Source organism: Drosophila obscura, unplaced genomic scaffold, assembly GCF_018151105.1.
Source record: "Drosophila obscura isolate BZ-5 IFL unplaced genomic scaffold, ASM1815110v1 contig_208, whole genome shotgun sequence".
NCBI classification, from domain to species: domain Eukaryota; kingdom Metazoa; phylum Arthropoda; class Insecta; order Diptera; family Drosophilidae; genus Drosophila; species Drosophila obscura.
In genome coordinates, this window is record NW_024542799.1 from 504,914 (window position 1) to 522,497 (window position 17,584).

At 45.1% G+C, this 17,584-nt stretch overlaps 2 protein-coding genes across 4 annotated transcripts in view; both read right to left on the bottom strand.

Annotated features, from left to right (window-relative positions):
- The window catches only part of LOC111070921 (zwei Ig domain protein zig-8), a 40,612-nt gene that overhangs the window by 16,031 nt on the left and 6,997 nt on the right, over positions 1–17,584 (bottom strand). The window lies entirely within an intron of this gene.
- LOC111070922 (antigen 5 like allergen Cul n 1) lies at positions 2,526–4,316 on the bottom strand. The gene is made up of 3 exons (XM_022361980.2): positions 4,238–4,316; positions 3,765–4,180; positions 2,526–3,674 (listed from the first exon to the last, which is right to left on the bottom strand). Exons 1-3 carry the CDS (start codon positions 4,268–4,270, stop codon positions 3,401–3,403), a joined length of 723 nt encoding a protein of 240 aa, XP_022217672.2. The 5' UTR covers positions 4,271–4,316; the 3' UTR covers positions 2,526–3,400.

Below are 17,584 nucleotides of genomic sequence, written 5' to 3' on the forward strand. Positions count from 1 at the left end.
CTGACCCTCGCACAGCTACAGTCACAACCACTTCGGAATTCCACTGGCTATCTGGCTGTTGAGATCAATGTTTTATTCATTCCGTTGATGACCCACCCGCACATAAGCAGCTCCGAGCAGCTCATTACAAACAATCAAATGCCAATACGAGCTATAGCTAAAATTACACAGACCACAGGGCTTATGCGAGTGGTTAAGGCCGTAAAAGTAAATAGTCCCACAAGCCCAAGCAAACAAACAAACAAACATAATATATACCATGCGTTCCATGCTATATATAGTGCCAAAAATAAATGAAACAGTAAAACTTAATTTGGTGTTTATGCCAAAAGGAACGGGACGCGCTCTAATGACAACCGCCCAACAACAGCCATATCCTTTGTCTTTTGTGTGGGGTCCAATCTCCTTGGAGGATTAATAAGGCACTGGGATCGCTAATGAACTGTGCCAGCCGCACTCGCACTCGCAGTCTCTGGCAATGAGCTTAAGTCCTGGCCTACGCTGCGTATGTGTGATGTTCGTACGCTGATTGTCAAATGCCTTCTGGCAATTGTTTTGTTTTGTTTGGCCAAAAGTGCCGCTCTCTTGGCCCCATAAAAAATAATGAAGAAAAATAACTTAAAGCGACGGACTATAAAATAAATGATCCGGCAATGGTTGACGCTTCGGTTCGGTTCTCCGAACATCTCCTCCGGCGTAGAGCAAACACATTCGTAAATTGTGTGGAAATTTGCGGCCAAAATGCCCATGGCCTGCGGTCATAGGAATATGTGTATATATCTGCTTACATCTGCTGTATGGCTGTGCATATTTGTCGGTCATTTGCATTTGGGTTGACAGACAGACAGACGATACCCCAAGCACGGATCGGGCTGGAAGTTTTGCCTCAAAGCCCCATTTATTATGCTCCCATGTATGGTGGTGGTTGACATTTGCTGGGAAAGTGGCCAAGTCTCTTGTTTGGGGAATTCTCGCATCGCATCGCATCGCAAAACCCCACCCATCAAGGACAAATAAATCAAAGCCTACTTTGCCATTTTATTGGAATTTTTGGCCAAATTTTATTTCCCCCCCCATCTGCCGCCCCATTCCGTGGATCCACGCAAAATATCATCAAATGGATTTGTATTTTTAGCGCAAATTGCATAAATCAAAAGTTTTGCTTTGTCCAAATTTTGTGTGTTGTTTTTAGTCTGGTTTTTGTCGCTTTTTTTCCGGGCAACAACAAAAGTTTTGATTGCCTTTTTGGATGCGTATATGTATGTACAAGTCCGTGGCCTACGCATAGTCCGCCTCGGAGTCCTTCGAAACACTTCAAACATTCAGAATGCGGCCAGAATGGGCCATGCCAAGACGAAGGCGAAGAAAAGCAAAGGCCATGGACAGAGAGGGCGGCTACTTTTCATATTCCGCATGTTCTGCCAGCTGTAAGCCGCTTTGTGACTTATGAATCATAATTAAATAAATTTCCATTTAGCCTGTTGACACATCTGAGTGCTCATTAAACATTCAGAATGGCCAAACACCCGCGCGTGGCAATATCTTTGAGCACGCTTCGCATAATTTATGCTCGTTTTGCAACTAAAATCGCATTAACTTGTTTAAAATTCAGCCACAAATTCTATATTTTGGCCAATTCGTGTCACTAGGCCACAAAATCATCAAATCATTTCCACAATCAAATTTGTGAAGCGTTTTAGAGACACAGCCACAGCCACAGCCTGCCTGATGGACAGACAGACGACCAGTCTATTGAAAACATAATATAAGAGCACTCAAAAGGAGCTGACGCTTATCGGTATTAAAGTTACAAATTAGCTCAAATATATACATAATCTATTTTATCCATTTATCAACTTGCTTTCGAGCTTTAGTTAATTTAAACAATTTCCGTGTGGGCAAATTCAACAGAAGAAACATTATTTTATTGCTCAGATATATATATTTGATACACAGAAAAGACAAATTGGAAAATTCAAATAATATTAATTTGTTCTGAAAAAATAATTCTATTTAATTTAATTATGAGCCACAGTACGGGGGAAATAGAGAAGTTGCCTGCCTAGAGGCACCAGATAATTCTACACTGCTTGTAGATGAATAATTTATTTTTTACAGATATCGTTTCTCTCCCAAACAAGTTATCAAGGGTAAAATGTGCTTCCCTAATAAGCCAATTACCAAAACTATCCCAAATATCCGCCTAGCCAATTAAAAATCAACCAACTAAAACGAATGATGAGCCAAACAACAAACAGCAACCCTTCCCATCCATCCATCCCATCCAGAACGAACAAAAACTGGTCCTGCTGCTGATGCTGTTGCTGGTCATGTTCCTGGTATGTGTCCATAATTTATGTGACTCTCACAGCTCATATAATTTTATATTTCACTTTTATTTATGCTCCACGCATTCATGATTTTATGAGCAGCTCAAAATATGTGTTGGCCCTATTAGTTTTACACGCTTTTAATGAACGCCCCAGCCCAGCAACAACAAACAACAAACAACAACAACCAGAGTGATTTTCATATTACGTCAAAATGAACAAGAGAAATTCGCAAAACATAATTAGCAAAAAATATATGTGTGGTTGGTGTATTTTCCATAGAAATAAGTTTACAATGTTACCAGTTTTAGTTGAATTTTAATTAAGTCACAATGGATGTGCTGTGGACCCCCGCATTAGGATGAAATTAATTATGGCGACAACAACAAAACAAAAACAAACAAAAAAATCGCTGCTATTTTTTACTTTTTGCTGCTTTAATGAGCCTCAGATTTGACAAAGTTACGGCATATTAAACGCATAGAAGTGGCAGCAGCAGCAGCAGCAGCAGAGACGCTCCACAATCGGTGGAGCACCAAAAATATAAACGGCAGGGGAGGACAAAACATTTTCTATGTTTTTTCTTCTATTTTTTTTTTTTTTTTTTGCAGGGCCCCAACATTATTAATAGGCACTTAGAGTGTGTGTGGGGGTGGCAGAATGGGTGTATTACGAGCTGATGAAGACACGTTCTTACACATTTTGTATATTGACGTTAAAATTAGATGCCAACTTGTCTCCTCGAGTCGCGTCGCGTTGCGTTGCGTCGCGACGCGTCGCCTCGTTTGTGCCACAAAACAACGCGTATCATATTTTAGATGCTGATGAAGATGATGATGGGGATGGGGATGGGGCTGGTGCTGGGGCTGGGACTGGTGGTCTGTGGATGGATATAGGCTGGCGAATGGAATGGGTGATGGGAATGTTGCAGGTGATGTCTGCCAGGGTGATGATATATGACCACCACGTATTCTGACACAAATCAACATGTTAAATAGACTGTGAGTGTGTGTGCCACCTTCCACCTTCCACCGTCCCCTCCCCAATGTTCATACCCTCGAACGCCTCTTTTAGCCCCACGAATGGCGGGTGGTGGTGCCCTCCATGGGCACTACATCCGGATACTGCTCCCCAGTGCGGCACAACGAGGGATACTTGGAATCGGTGCCCGACTGGCAGCTGAGGGCCTTCACCCGATAGATGGGACGATCCACCGCACAGTTGCTGGCATAGTTGCAGGCCAGCAGGAAGTTGTGCTCCGCCTGACGACGCACAAACCTCAGTGCGGCACAACCCACAAAGCTATTGTTGTCCCGGGCCATCACAGCAAAGTTACGCACGGCACTGGGGGGAGGAAAGAAGCAGACGAAGAAGAAGAGTGCTCCAATCAGTGATCGGCGCACAAGTTAAGTTATATAGTTTTGGATCACCCACACTCCCAGCTTGGCCTTGGGGAACTTCTGCACTCGATCGGCGGTCACATTGGCAATCTGGGACCACCACTGCGCGATGGAATCCTTGATCAAAACCTCATCCGTGCGATTCTCCGCGGGCAGGCTGGCGTTCACATGGATCAGGGCCATGTTCTGTCCAGAGTTCGGAAAGTCCCTGGTGTTGAGGCAGGGCTCGTGCAGCAGCGCACAATGCTTGACACTGACTGTGGCAAGATACTCCAGCTCGGCATGCCACTGCAGTGTGGCCATGCGATCGGGCATGGGCAGCAGATCGCTGCTGACCTTTCCAGCTGCGAGGGCATTCCGCAGCGAGTTGTGCTCGCTGAGGATCAGGCCCTGATAGTCGCTTAGATTGAGCAACTCTGTGGCATTCGGCGGACACTGGCTGCCAAAGTGCTAAAAGAGGTTTTGCTTATGGCAGATCTTGCCGTGAATCCCTTATGTAGCACTTACTCCATTGCTCCTGCAGGCAATGTGCTGCTTCATTCGGGGACACAAGCCCTCCTGGCAGTAGTCTGTCGGGATGGTGCTGCTGTTGGACAGCGTCTGGGCATGGCCACCTTGAAGAAGGCACAGCCACAGGCACAGCCCACCGAGAACGAATGGCAATGCTACGTACATGCTGCTGGACACAGGCTTTGACTGCCAGTTTGCCACTTGATTTACCCTTTTATACTGGGGCTTGGGCAGTGGATTGGACAACTGCTTTCCAATCGGGCACTTATTTGGCCCAGCTGTTTTAGCAGCCTGACTCACAGAGAGAGAGAGAGAGGGACTAAGAGTGGATCTAAGCCCCGACGGCACCCAGAAATCCATTTCGGGTGGGGGAAATGGGATTTGCTGACACTTGCCTCGAGACTATTAATGCCATTGGCAGGTACACAAGTTGGTAGCCTCAGCTGCAGCCTTCCATCCTCTTTGCTGCCATGCACAGACTTATGCCACTTGACATATTATCCTAGTTGCACCCCCACACACCCCACCCCAAAAGGGAAGGGAATCAGAGAATCGAAGCAGCATAGAAGTCGAAAGGAAAACGAATCCTTAAATGTGAAAAATTCCTTTCATAGTGCAATTTAAACTGCAAACAAACCGAAAGCAGCAGGCAGCAGGCAGCAAGGCAGGGGACGAGGAATCTCGGCTCCAGCTATTCACACAGATCCGATCCAACAAGAAAAGGAGGCACAAAAAAAAAAAACGAGGAATGAAGCAAAGAATATACGAGAAAAAAACAGAGACAAAGACAGCGAGAGACAGAGAGAGAGAGAGAGAAAATGACGCCATGTCCTTGTCGTTCATTTACGTACCTCAATTGAAATAGTTTTCTCCTCGGCAGCAAACTGTTTGTGGGCGGGTGTCTTCTGTCTCTGGTGCAACAGTTTTTCCCTTTCATTACAGGAGGCAACAAAAACGCAAACGAGGGCTGTATGAAAAGTTATTGGATGTTTGGATGTGGGCGGGAACGAAGAAGGGATTCTCCTGGTCAATGCTGCTCGGCCACTTTGCTGCCCAACAACTTATGCGGCAACCCTTGACCCCATAATATCTCATTCTCTTTCACCGTAACCATTTCTCGTTCCTCTTGCTTCCCCTCTCTCTCTCTCTCTCTCTCTCTCGCTCTTTATCCGCATTGTAAGTGCAACACGCAGTGACAGTTCGCAGGAGACAAAAGTAAGCCAAGTCCAAGTGCAAGAGGACTGCCGTGGGAGGCCTCCAGTTTCTGCTCCAGCAACTGGGCAACAAAAGACTCCTTGCTGCCTTTTAGCAAACACATTTAAGCATTATTATTTATTATTACTATTACCATTGCTGCTGCTTTTGTTGGCCAATTTCATTTTATGCTTCCAAGGAACGATAGAGAAAAATGCAAAGAAAAGCGCAACATAAAAGGAGACAAGCAGAACGAAGAACGGAGAGCAGCTGGCTGCCTCAGCAGGAGAGAGGCAGGACTAAATCCACTAGCCCAAAAGAGTGTGGGGGTGGGTGGGGCACAAACAGGAGAAGGTCAGCAACAGCTTCAGTTGCCACCCACAGTTAACAACTACAGGGGGGCCCCAGCCCACCCCCTGCTCGGGGCCAGGTAAAGTATCGGCTTACACTTGCTTTTCACTTAATTGGATTTGCCTTGGCAGCGTCTCGCTGTCTCGCTGACTCCCCCCCATGCCGCATCCGAGGCTAATAATTGCACTTTGTAATTATTTTTATGCCCCTTAATTTTGCTGCACCCGTGCAAAGGGGCCGTGCGCACCCCTTTCGCTGTTCTGTTTTGCTGCTTTTGAGCCGGGCTTAAGGAAGCGACAGCCAAGTACTTGCTAAATGTCAATTGCGAATTAAAACTTTCCAAGGGCTTACGAACGATGGGAGCGATGGGATCCCTGAACGCCTTAAAGGGCATTGTGTGTGCGAAACAATTTCAATTTGGTTTAATTTCCTTGCACACCAGAATTTATTCAGTCCGTCCGCCCATCGATTGGGCGTGTGGTGTGGGTTGGGGGGGTTTTCTTTTGATTGGCAGAAATTGGTGGCAGAGGGTGTCAGTGGGGGGGCTTCGGGGAGATTGTGTGTGCCAGAGTGTTGCCACCGCAGCAGGAAATTGAAATTTTCACACACGCCCACACACACACACACACGCCACCACACACACACATTTGAAAGGGGGAAAAGAACAGAACTTTTGCTTCCTTTTGGGGCACTTTGAAACATTTATTTTGAATATTTTAAGTACAAATTTAAATGTTAAGAGCTCTCTATTCCTTTTGGGAAGTCGTATGAAAATGTTTCGACTATGGCATACCCCTTAATCAGATGGTAATTTGGATGTTCTTTACAGTTCGTGTGACAGTTCGAAGTCTCCAATGGAGCATAAAATAAGATACTTTGTATCCACTTGCCTGCAAGCCAGTACTACGGGTGGCCGGGCTCCGGAGAATGTCATTTACACGCCACACACACACAGTCACAGACAGACAAAGTCTGTGCAGTGCTCTCAACTCAATTCGCAGCTAGACCACTCTCGGACTCGACTTGGGGCATGCTGCAAGCTGTCACTTAAAATGCCCGTCTCCACTCAATTCGAATGTCACATCGAAGGGAGTCTCACTTGGAGCTTCAGTTTGTGTCACGCATTATTAACACACGCCCGGACAGGCAGAAGGACAGACAGCCAGGCAGACAGGCAGCCAGGCAGACAGGCAGAACGGTTGCTGTGTCCGTGCCACATGCCCATAACCAGTTCGACAAATGCAATGTGAACGTGAACGTGGCGTATGCGCAATGCACTGGAAGGCGAGTGTCCTGTGTGCACTGTCTGTCGAGTCGTGAGATGATTGCTAAACGCATTTCCTAGCCCATGTTCTATGCGTGTTTTACGTGGTGTGTGTGTGTGTGTTGTGTGTGTGTGTATTTGTGACTCAGATTTGTTTGCCTTGCCTTGCAGAAATATTGTCCTCGACTTTTCTCTATTTACGTTTAATTTTTTTGTTCTGTTTTTCCGCCTCAACATTTTCGTTTTCTTTGTTTTCGTTTTGTTTTTGTTACCCCTTTTGATTTTGTTGTCCGCCTGCGCTTATGCAATGCTTTTTGGCACGTTCCGCAATGCCAGAAACGTGCTGGAAGCTGCCCATGTGTGTGTGTGTGCCGTGCCTTCGTGTGGCATGCTGCAGCTGACTGTACGGCACTTGCACTAATGAAAAACTCTGACGGTTGCGGCACTGGCTTCAACTACTCTTTGCCCTGACCGACACTTTAGCGCAAAGTTCTGCCAAACCGAAAATGGTCCACAATTCCCTAGAGATTTACGGACAGGTATGGCAGGGGGTTTTGGTGGGTGTTCGGGTGACAATCTCCATTTGTTATCTATGGATAGATTGCTAATGAAGCCTCTCGTGTGCACGGTATAATAAATAGAGCGAAGACGTTGTACCCATCAGCACTTTATGGCTCTTGCCTCCTCTCTGTCGCATAAAATCTTCTTCTTCCCACCCGAAACTTAGGTTCAAGGTCACGACATTTTTCGTGTGAAGGAGCATCGTCGAGCATATTGATGTCATTATCCTACCTTAAGCAGCGCCAGCAGCCTAGAACATTTTTGGTATTTGTGTCTTTTTCTTGGGGTGCCCGTTGCCGCCTCCACCCCCCCACTCTTGATATGCAACAGACAGACAGTGTTGATGACACGCATCGGTGGCATATGCCACAAGCTGCTTCTAGTTGCCATTCCAACATGCTACGCACACTCGCACACTCGCAATCTCGCCATCCCCTGCCCAAAAACAAAATCCCCTAACAAACATTGCCAGCATGATGTCGTTCTCGTCGTCGTTGTCGTTGTCAATGTCGTGTTGTTGCCTCGTTGTTGCTGCTGCTGCTGCTGCTGATGTTGTCGCCGCGGTTTTTCCTAGAGCACCCCTCTGTATTACCCCTGCCCGCCCCACGCCACCAACTGTTGTGTCTGCTGTGATTTCTTGCCAACTGATTTTGTGATTTTCGCAGGAGCGCGTCCCGCCACCACTTGGGTGGTGCCACAGTGCCACAGTGGGGGAAGCTGGGTGGGAGAGAGTCTGCTCATTAAATACGCTTTGTCAATCGCTGCGCCCTGCCACTGCTTATCTGATTGGACCCCAGACAATGTTCGCCCGCTCTGCTGAACCATCGCCAAACATGTGTCCGCCTGGTACGCGTAGATCCCAACGTAATTAGCTTCGTGATCTTTAAATTTGTCTGCACTATAAACGCCATATGGCTGTGGTGGGTTGAAAATCTGCTGTGTGCTCCCCTGCTCTGTATATACATATTTTTTTTTTTTTAAATATTCTTGCGTACAAAATCTGACATGGGGAAACACCCGCAAAAACCTCACTCTCCTCTTGGAATTTCTCGCATAATTGTTATGTTGATTGCAAGTTTCCAGGGAGGCAGAGGGAGAGAGAGAGAGAGAGTGGGAGTGTGGGAGAATGCGACCAGAGCTGAGCAAAGTAAATTCCCCAATTGCTTGCTAAACAACGTTGTTGAGCGGCCCCAGCCAGAGGACACAGCTCCGTGTTGGCTCTGGGATGGGAATAGGAAGAAGGAGCTTTGGTATGGTGATAGCAGAGAGCTCTGCTCTCTGGCTTGGGCCCAGGAGGCATCCACAATGGCCGTTCGGGGGGTGTTGCCGCACTCGAGACGCACTTTTGACATGCAAATTGTATGCAATTTTATTTTTTTTTAGCTGTTTGCGATGCATACATCACAACATGTTGCCCCAAACCCTCTAATGATGATTATACTGTGTTTGTTGTTGTTGTTTTTTGTTGTTGTTGAAATTTCATGTTTTTCAACACTCACTGCAATCGCTCCGCCCCAGCCGACGACCCTCCTCCCGCTGCAATTGCAATTAATATAATTTCTGTTTTCGTACGCATAAATTTAAAAACATTTTTGCCGCTCTTGTCGTTTAAGCCTGGTGGGCCCCCTGCGTGACTTTTAACGAGCGCTCACGAAGCTCGAAGCCATTTTGTACCGCAATTTGAGTTGCAATTTTTCACACTTGACAACTGAGCTGGCAGAGCCCCCCCTCCCTGGTCACTATTTTTCCATTTTCCACACTCTCTTTTCAGTTGTTTTTTTGTTTTTTTTGTTTTTTTGTTCTTGCGAGGCAGCAACTAATTAAGAAAATATTTGCACAGCTCTCGGATGGGTTGGGAAATTGGGTTGAGGTGGGTCTCGGAACGCAATACGGCCACACTGGCAGCAGCGAGGCGTGCAATTGCCGCATTTCGTCTGCCCTGCCGAGACTTGCTGCAGTTTGTATTGCTTCCTGCCGCCGCAGCTCCCTGCACCCACCCGGCAGGATGCGGATGCTGGCACAATACAATTCTCAAGAATCAACATCTTCACAGTGCCAACAGTCACTGGAGCATAATATTCTCGGCCACAACAGTGGCGCTCTTCTCGTATACCCTTACCGACACTCCAACAAAAACTTTGGCTTAACTTTCACAATAAAAGGTACCGCAAGAAGTGTGAAATATGTGTGGGAATTGGGAACGTGTCCGCCGCACATTAAAGAGAAACCATTCAAGGATGTTTCCCTGGTGGAAACTACTTTAAGCTGGGGAGTCTTTGTATGAGCCATAAAAAGATTCCACTGCGGTAGGAAATTCCTTGAACTTTGATTCTCAAATCAGAGACAAACTAAACCCTTTGATTCCGCCTCACATGACACTCGGACCACAAAACATAGTGAAGTTTAGCTTAAACTATAAAAATCCACTTACAAGTGGGATGGAAATACTTTGGAGTTGAGTTTCTTCATATCCGAACTTGCCACGAATTGAAGACAAAACCCTTTGATTCCGTTTGAGATCAGAATGTGACCGCTAAGGGAAAAGTTTCCATATTTTCGCTAGTTTCGCCCGCAAACTTTTCCACAAAGTTAATGCACCCCAAATGGTCGCTCGAATGTGCGCTTGGGCCGCCTCTAGGGCCGCCCTTCGTCGCACATGCACTTCCCGTTCCGTCCTATGAAGCCTTGAAGAACTGGGTTACGGGTCAGGTGCGGATCTCAGATCTGGGATGGACATTGTTCATCTTCCATCAGCTGTGAATTCGCCCTCTCGCTTTTATGATGAGGCCCCAAAAGGCCTCCTTGGACCTAAGTTATTCAAAGGAGGTGGTGTCCAGAAATGAAGCCATAGTCAAGGTCTGAATGGGATGGGCTGCAGCAAGGTTAACGAATGTGGTTGGGTGGGAGCTTAATTTTAGGGGACAGTCTCTTTGTTTCATGCAAATTCAAATGCGTTCTTTTGGGACACAGAGGCAGTGCTCTCCGCCATAATGATATTCAAGAGCAAAGAAAGGGTGTTTGAGATAGGGTATAGCGAACAGTGGCGTCAATGTAAACAAACATGCCATGCCACATGGAGCGCCGCAAAAATTAATATTTGTGTTAATAAAACGCGTCAAGGGAAAGGGTGATGGCAGAACAGTGGGTGGGGGAGCAGCAGATGTGCGGTTATAAGTGTTTACACAACATGTTTTTGGATCCACATTTAGTCAAGCGGATGCAGGGTGTTGTGTGTGTGTGGTAGAAGAAGATAAAACGAAAAACGTGCCAAAAACCAAAACGCTTAATATAGAAACCGAAAACATAAGCTTCAAATTGCGCTCCCTGCCTAACGGGATCTGTCTCTTTCTACCCTCCAGCACATCACTCCAATGGGACAGCTGGCATCTACCCATTCCTCTTTCGCCACTGCAATTGAAGCTGTGCAGCGCACAATTCAATTAACGGAGTTTACTCTTTTTTCCAACTTTGCTATCCCTCCTCCTGGCTCTCTGTCGCTTTGACATTCCATTCCCCGTTCTGTGTTGGTGGGGACGTCTCAATTTTTACCATTGCCGCCGGCATCGATGGCACCGCAAGCCAAAGAGTGGAAAACGATTAAGAGAGTAAAAAGAGAGTAGCAGTACACATTGCAATACAGTGGTAAAAGCTAATGATCTGCAGGGAATAAATATATGTAGGTAAGTTATCCATAAAGAACACGGATTCATGGCCCACCGCTAGTCATAGAACAAACTTTTCGCATATGAATTATCGCGTCATTTGATCGAAATGAATACGAGTGCAAAAACAAACGAAAGCCGAGAGGCTTAAATTGTTCTTTTATCCACTTGTTTCGCTCATTGCACCCATTGTTTGACGCCTCTCTCATTCTCTTCCTCTCACTGGCTCACCCACACCACACTTTTGTTTCTCACACTCTTCAGTCTCGCGCACCAGCACGCTGCTCGCTCTCACAGACAAACAGCCACTTGGCATTTTATTTCGGTTTTGTGTTTCTTTTTGTGCGCGGTGCCCGTCGGGAATATTTGTTTTGCTGAAGAACTTTAACACGCAAAATGCAGCGGAATGCACAGCTTTAAACCGTACATTCTCGGAAATACAATTCGTACACGGATTTCTTCCAAAATAAGCTCTGCCATAATGCCCAATATCAATACAGTTACCAGTGAGTACTCTAAACACAGTGTTCTTAAAAGGGTATTTGAAAGTCCATGCACTATGCTGTAGCATACCTTCTTTACTTGTTAATTTTTTGTTTTGCTGTTTTTCTTTTTACTTCAATTCCACGGCTGGAGCGTGGCAACGGATGGCATTCAAGTGAAATAAAACTTCACACCATCACCGACACTCCCTTTTCACTCTTCCTTGTCCGTTTTACCGTACTCTCTGCCTCTGCCTCTGCCGCTGCTTCTTCTCCGCCCGCGCTTACAGTTTTCTGCTTAGCAATGAATGAAATGCAATTAAATTGATGTCGATACGAGTTTACAGTGCCTTACTGAGCGACATTACTGACATTCTAGGCAGCAGGCACCGAAACAAAGCAGCTCCTGCTTATTGATGAGTGGCGCGGTTGTTGTTTGTGCAGGCACTGAACCGTTGTCAAAGGAGGAGAACGAATGAGTTCCCAAGAGCCGTTTGGAGTGTTTTTTTTGAGTGCATTTGAGTGGTGCTATCGAGTAGTGAGTGAGTGAGTGTGTTTTGGCACTAATGAAGTCGCCTTAGTGGTAGTTGTCATAACGGCTATGGAGAGACCCATTTAATTAACTCAATGCTAGAGTACATGTACATACGTATGTACATATGCTAGAGTACATGTACATACATATGTATGCACATTCTGCAAGAGCCGAAACGCATTCCATATTTCAGCTTCTAATTAAGTGCAACTGTAACTGTAACGGGACTAGTCACGACAGCTCTCTCGAGCTCTGAGCCAAACAAATATTATTAAAATAAACTTGAGTGCAAACACAAGGCCTTAGCTCTGCTTTCCTTTTGTTCTCTCACTCTCTCTCTCTCTCTACACTCCTTCCAAGCGAAACGAGCCTTTGCTTACAGTCCGTTACAAAAGTGTATGAATGAAACGGAGGCAAGAGAGGCAAGAGAAAACGCCCATACAGATACAATTTAAAAGTCGTGTGAAGTTCATTTTTAGAAAAATCTGTTTAAAACGTTAACGGCCTATTTAGGACAATTCTGCCTTGCAAACTTTTTGGCAACAACTTTATGCAAATGAAAATAATTAGCTTAGAAATTGTCATATACATATATATTTGTTGGATTCTTCTTTAAAGTTTTGTAAGGCACTGTCCATGTCCTGGTAGTGAGAAAAACTGTCAAATAGTCGAGAAACTAGCAAAAGTTGCACATGCCACACATATGTACATATGTACATGTCTGCCACGCCCACACACTTAGTGGGCTGTTCCCATAATGGCTTTCGGTTAGAAAGGAGTTGTGGCGGCTGTGAATGAGTAGAGGGGTAGCAGGGGCTCGAGACAAAAGGCAGGGCAAAAATTTGCGGCTACAAGTTCATTTATCATTTTGCTTGAGTAATTGAAATTTCAACGTCGCCCCGGCCCAAGCACACAGTGGGGCAATCAATGGGGATGGGAGGAGAGATGGGAGAGAATGAGAATGGTACCCGGAGGATGCCAGCACAGACTTCGAACCAGACCCGAACCGAATCGAACCAAAGTGGAAGCCAATACATTAGACGGTTCCGTTGTCGGTGCCTTTGCCGCCTGTCCGGACACATCTTTCGCTTTGAACTTAATGGATATGAAATAAATAAAAAATGTATATTCACCTACACTTTGCACCCTATGCACGAGACCAGACCAGACCAGACCCGGCCACCCCATCCCTTGCAATCTCTTGCCAACCCCTTTCGTTCCCTGAAAGCATATGCAAAACGAGTAGGGAACCTTCCTCAAAGTCGCCAAATGGCGAACGAACGAACGAACAAACGGAAACTCATTCAATGAGTCTCGCTTCTCATCTTTTCTTTTTTTTTTGCTGTGCCCCCTGGAAAATCGATTGGGGATTACTTTCGGGGCATCGCTTTTCATTTTTACCTCGTTTCACGTACATATTTATTTTTGGGCCTCCAGCTTATCCCCTCGTGGCGGTGGGGGCGGGTAAGGCAGGGGTATTAAGGCTCTTAGGGGTGTCCGCTTACGCATCGTCGCACAAATGATTTATAAGCTAGACAAAGGGCAAAAATTGAAGCCCTAGTCGGATAGTAAAAGCCTCACCTTTGGCCAAGGATGGCAGAGCTGCCGCTCGGTTGGTGACACAAAAATGAAATCATTTGACCATAAACATTGAACTAAATTCAAAATCAATTTAGCGAAATAATAAAACTGAGCCAGATTAGAGGGAGGAAATCAGGGCAGAGCAGAGCAGAGCAAGACCAAGAGCAGCTGCTGTGTCCTAGAAGTCTGCTGTTGGGCAATTATGTCAACAATTGACTTGAATGGCCATGGAACGTGGCCAAAGTCATGGGAGGCTGACAATATTGAGGAAATTCCGAACTGTGCAGAGGGAAAATGGCTGTATGAAAACATGAATAAATTGTGGATTTTCCAGATAAAATATTCAAAATGCAATTGAAAAATGAAATATTTATTCAACACTTGTAGTTTAATCTCCAGATTAGGTAAAATTACGAAGATTATAAATTTCTCAAACAATGAACTATCAAGAGTCGCGACAGTAAACTTCCGGTGAAAAGTTGTCGACATTTTGTGTGTGTTTCTTTTCGTGACTTTCCGATGTTTATACGCAAAATCTCTGGACTTTAAAGTTGCAAACTTTTCATGGGGATGCCCAAGGAGTTATGTACATATAAAGATGGCATCAGACTGTTGGCCAACTCCACCGACAAATAGCCATAAATAAGTTCCCAACACAAACAGACATACGAGTATACACAAGTATGTGTGCATACATGGTGGGTATAACATATAAGTTTTGGTATTGGCAACATCGACCATTGTTGGCCCAAAGCGCAGTCAAGCGGCAGCCAAGCGGCGACAACTGCAGCTAGTCTGGCCCAAAGCTTATTTATGCCCTCAGACACAAACACCAGGAGAAGGACGAGCAGACTAAGAAGAAGCCTTGCCAACCCAGAGGGAAAAAATGTAGCCAAAAGTCAAGTGAATTTCCTCAGCACAACAAAACACACACAGATACACACCAATACACACTGAGAGAGAGAGAGAGAGAGAGAGAGGGATGCAGGAGACACAATGCCATGAAATGTAGTTTGTTATGAATTTCAGCTACATCCTCTTTCGGTTTGGGGGTTTCCTTTGCCCCAGAATCGTGCCTCGGAGAAGGACACAAGCACATCCGTAAACAATTTGTTCTGCTCTTATTTTTTTATCCCACTGCACTGTTATGTCTTCTTTATCCTTTGTGGGAGGATGTTCTCTGATAAGCAAAATAAAGAAATGAACAGAGAAATTGAAAATAGGCAACCCCATTACAAGGGTTCCAAAACGGCAGCCCAACAAAAAACAATTCAAATGAACTGCCATTGCCGCAAAAGGGAAAAGGGGAAAACACAAGCAGTCCAAGAATTATTCAAGTTGCACACAAAAAAAAAAGGGTTAAAAGTGGCAATCAACGCCTCGGATTACAAATTCCACTTGGCTGAGTGGGCGGGTGCCTCCTCTGGGTAAGATGGAACCTGAGAAAGCAGAAGGCATCACAAGAAAAAATTGTGGGCAGCTCGTTAATTACCAATTGTTAGCGAATGTTGCATTTAGATACATTAAATGTAATGTTTTTCTTAACGCGGTTTTTTCTCGATGCTTTTTGTTTTTGTGTGTTTCCATTTGCAAAGTGCTTAAATGAGTTTATATTTTTTTGAACAGTTAGGCAACTTTATTTTTAAACAGTAAGGTAAAAGTTGTAGCTACATTTAACATAATTCCAAGGCTGTATAAACCTTTCAGACATTTTAATCTCAGTTGAGTGTATACCTTTTTTTACAATATGTATTTCATTTATTTAAAATATATTTTAATTTAATACTTCTAATGACACTTAATTCTCTATTGATTTTTAGGATTATGCCTGTACAGCAGCCGACCAATTTCCAGTTGGGATGACAGAAAAGCAATGGCATTTAACTATTTTGGTATGTTTTGAGCTTTATTTTCTATCAATTATTTTATTAAATTAAAACTATTTGATGGGTTAAACGCTGCTAAACCGCCCAAAATAATCTGAACAATCAATTCCAATGCCAACTCACTCTTCTGCCCCAAAGCTCGTGAAATAATTAAATGCTTTGTTAATTTGCTTGTCAAAGAAAAAGAAACCAAAGATTCAGGTTTAATGGATGAACGCTTGCGGGATCATTTCATGGGACCACCAGGTATCGCTCCTCCGATTGCCAGAGGAAGCCTTTTTATTATTTATTGAATATTGAATATAAAATGAATTGTTTTCTATTTAATTCAACTGCATCCTCCGTCGGCTTTGGACAACGAAATACGATATATGTAGCAGCAGTAATACTGCAAAAGCAATGAAGAAAGGTCATGGGCCTGTAAATCTTCACGCAGAAAACAGACAGCGAATGATTGCATTAAACTGTTGCTGCACTCATCCAGAGTGCGTGGCAGACGGACAGCTCCAAAGGGGGGCAGAGCGAAATGATGAGCCTGCTTAGGCCAATCGCTGAAGGCATTAGTGTGTGTGTGTGTGGGAGGGGGAGAGCGCGTGGCGTAGTGTGTGTGTGTGCGTGTTTCACTGTGTCAACGTAATTTTTCTCTCGCTCTCTTTGCCCCACTTCAGAGCGTTCCTGTTTGCCATTTCATTTCCATATGCACAAAGCAAATAGGCAAACAAATTGTGGGGGGAATGAGGTGGGGTGGCTGGTATGGAGTGGAGTGTGTGCGGATTGTGAGTGAATGTTAAAGCAGCATTGGCAACAACTGCTGTTGTTAGTCGGTTGTCTTGGCAGCAGTGTTATCGGGTGTTGCGGGGGCGGTCTGGTCTGTGTGTCGGGATTCTAGGGTTGTGGCATCTTGACAGGCAACAACTCCATGCTCAGTGACACGTGTGAAATTTTTTGTCGAGACGACGAAACGGGGTACAAAAGGCAGCGAGCTACAAATTTTTTGACATATACAAGGGGCGAAACGCTGGCAAATTGGAAAGTCAGGCCAAAAGTTGACAGGATTTGCGCGCAAAAGGACTTAGACCGGGAAATATATACCAGGAAATATGTTTGCGAACGGGAAGTGGAATTGGAGCAGGAGAGGGTATTCGGCAGAAGGAGGGGGATTCTCAAAGGCAGGATAATCGACTGCCTGTCATTGTGTTTACACTAAATTTCAATTAAATTTTGAGGCCTACTTTGACAACTGACAGTCAGCCAGGATCCAGGATGCAGGATCCAACGACTTGGCAAATCAAGCGAAATAAGAAGAGAGGAAGGAAGGAAATCAAGGACTATAAGTAGGAGGAGCAGAGGAAACCAAGCAGCACAAAAAGAGGGATAAGAAATCACTCTGAATAAATATAGGACGAGGAGCAGGAAGAAGAGCTAAGTCTGAGGCAAAGGATAAGCGTAAAAGAAACAATTGCAAATACCGTACTTGGCCCCATGCCCCATTCCCCATGCCACATGCCACTTTTAGGCAAACGACAACAAATCTCGGGGCCCACAACTCTCTGGCAACAATTTTATGCGGGAAAATGAAGCCACTTTTCCTTAGCGCACACAACAAAAATAACAACAACATACAACAAAAAAACTAAGAACAACAATCCCCAAAAAGGAGGGCGGGTGGGTGATGGGGGCATGGCACTGTGCTGGATTTGCCAACTGGATTTAAAATGGAAATTATTTGAAGGAAACCAATTCGCTTTATTACTTTGGGGCATACGCAGCGGCAAAGTAAAACAAAAGCAGTCGACGGTAACGCCAGAAGCAGCGGCAGCGGCAGCAG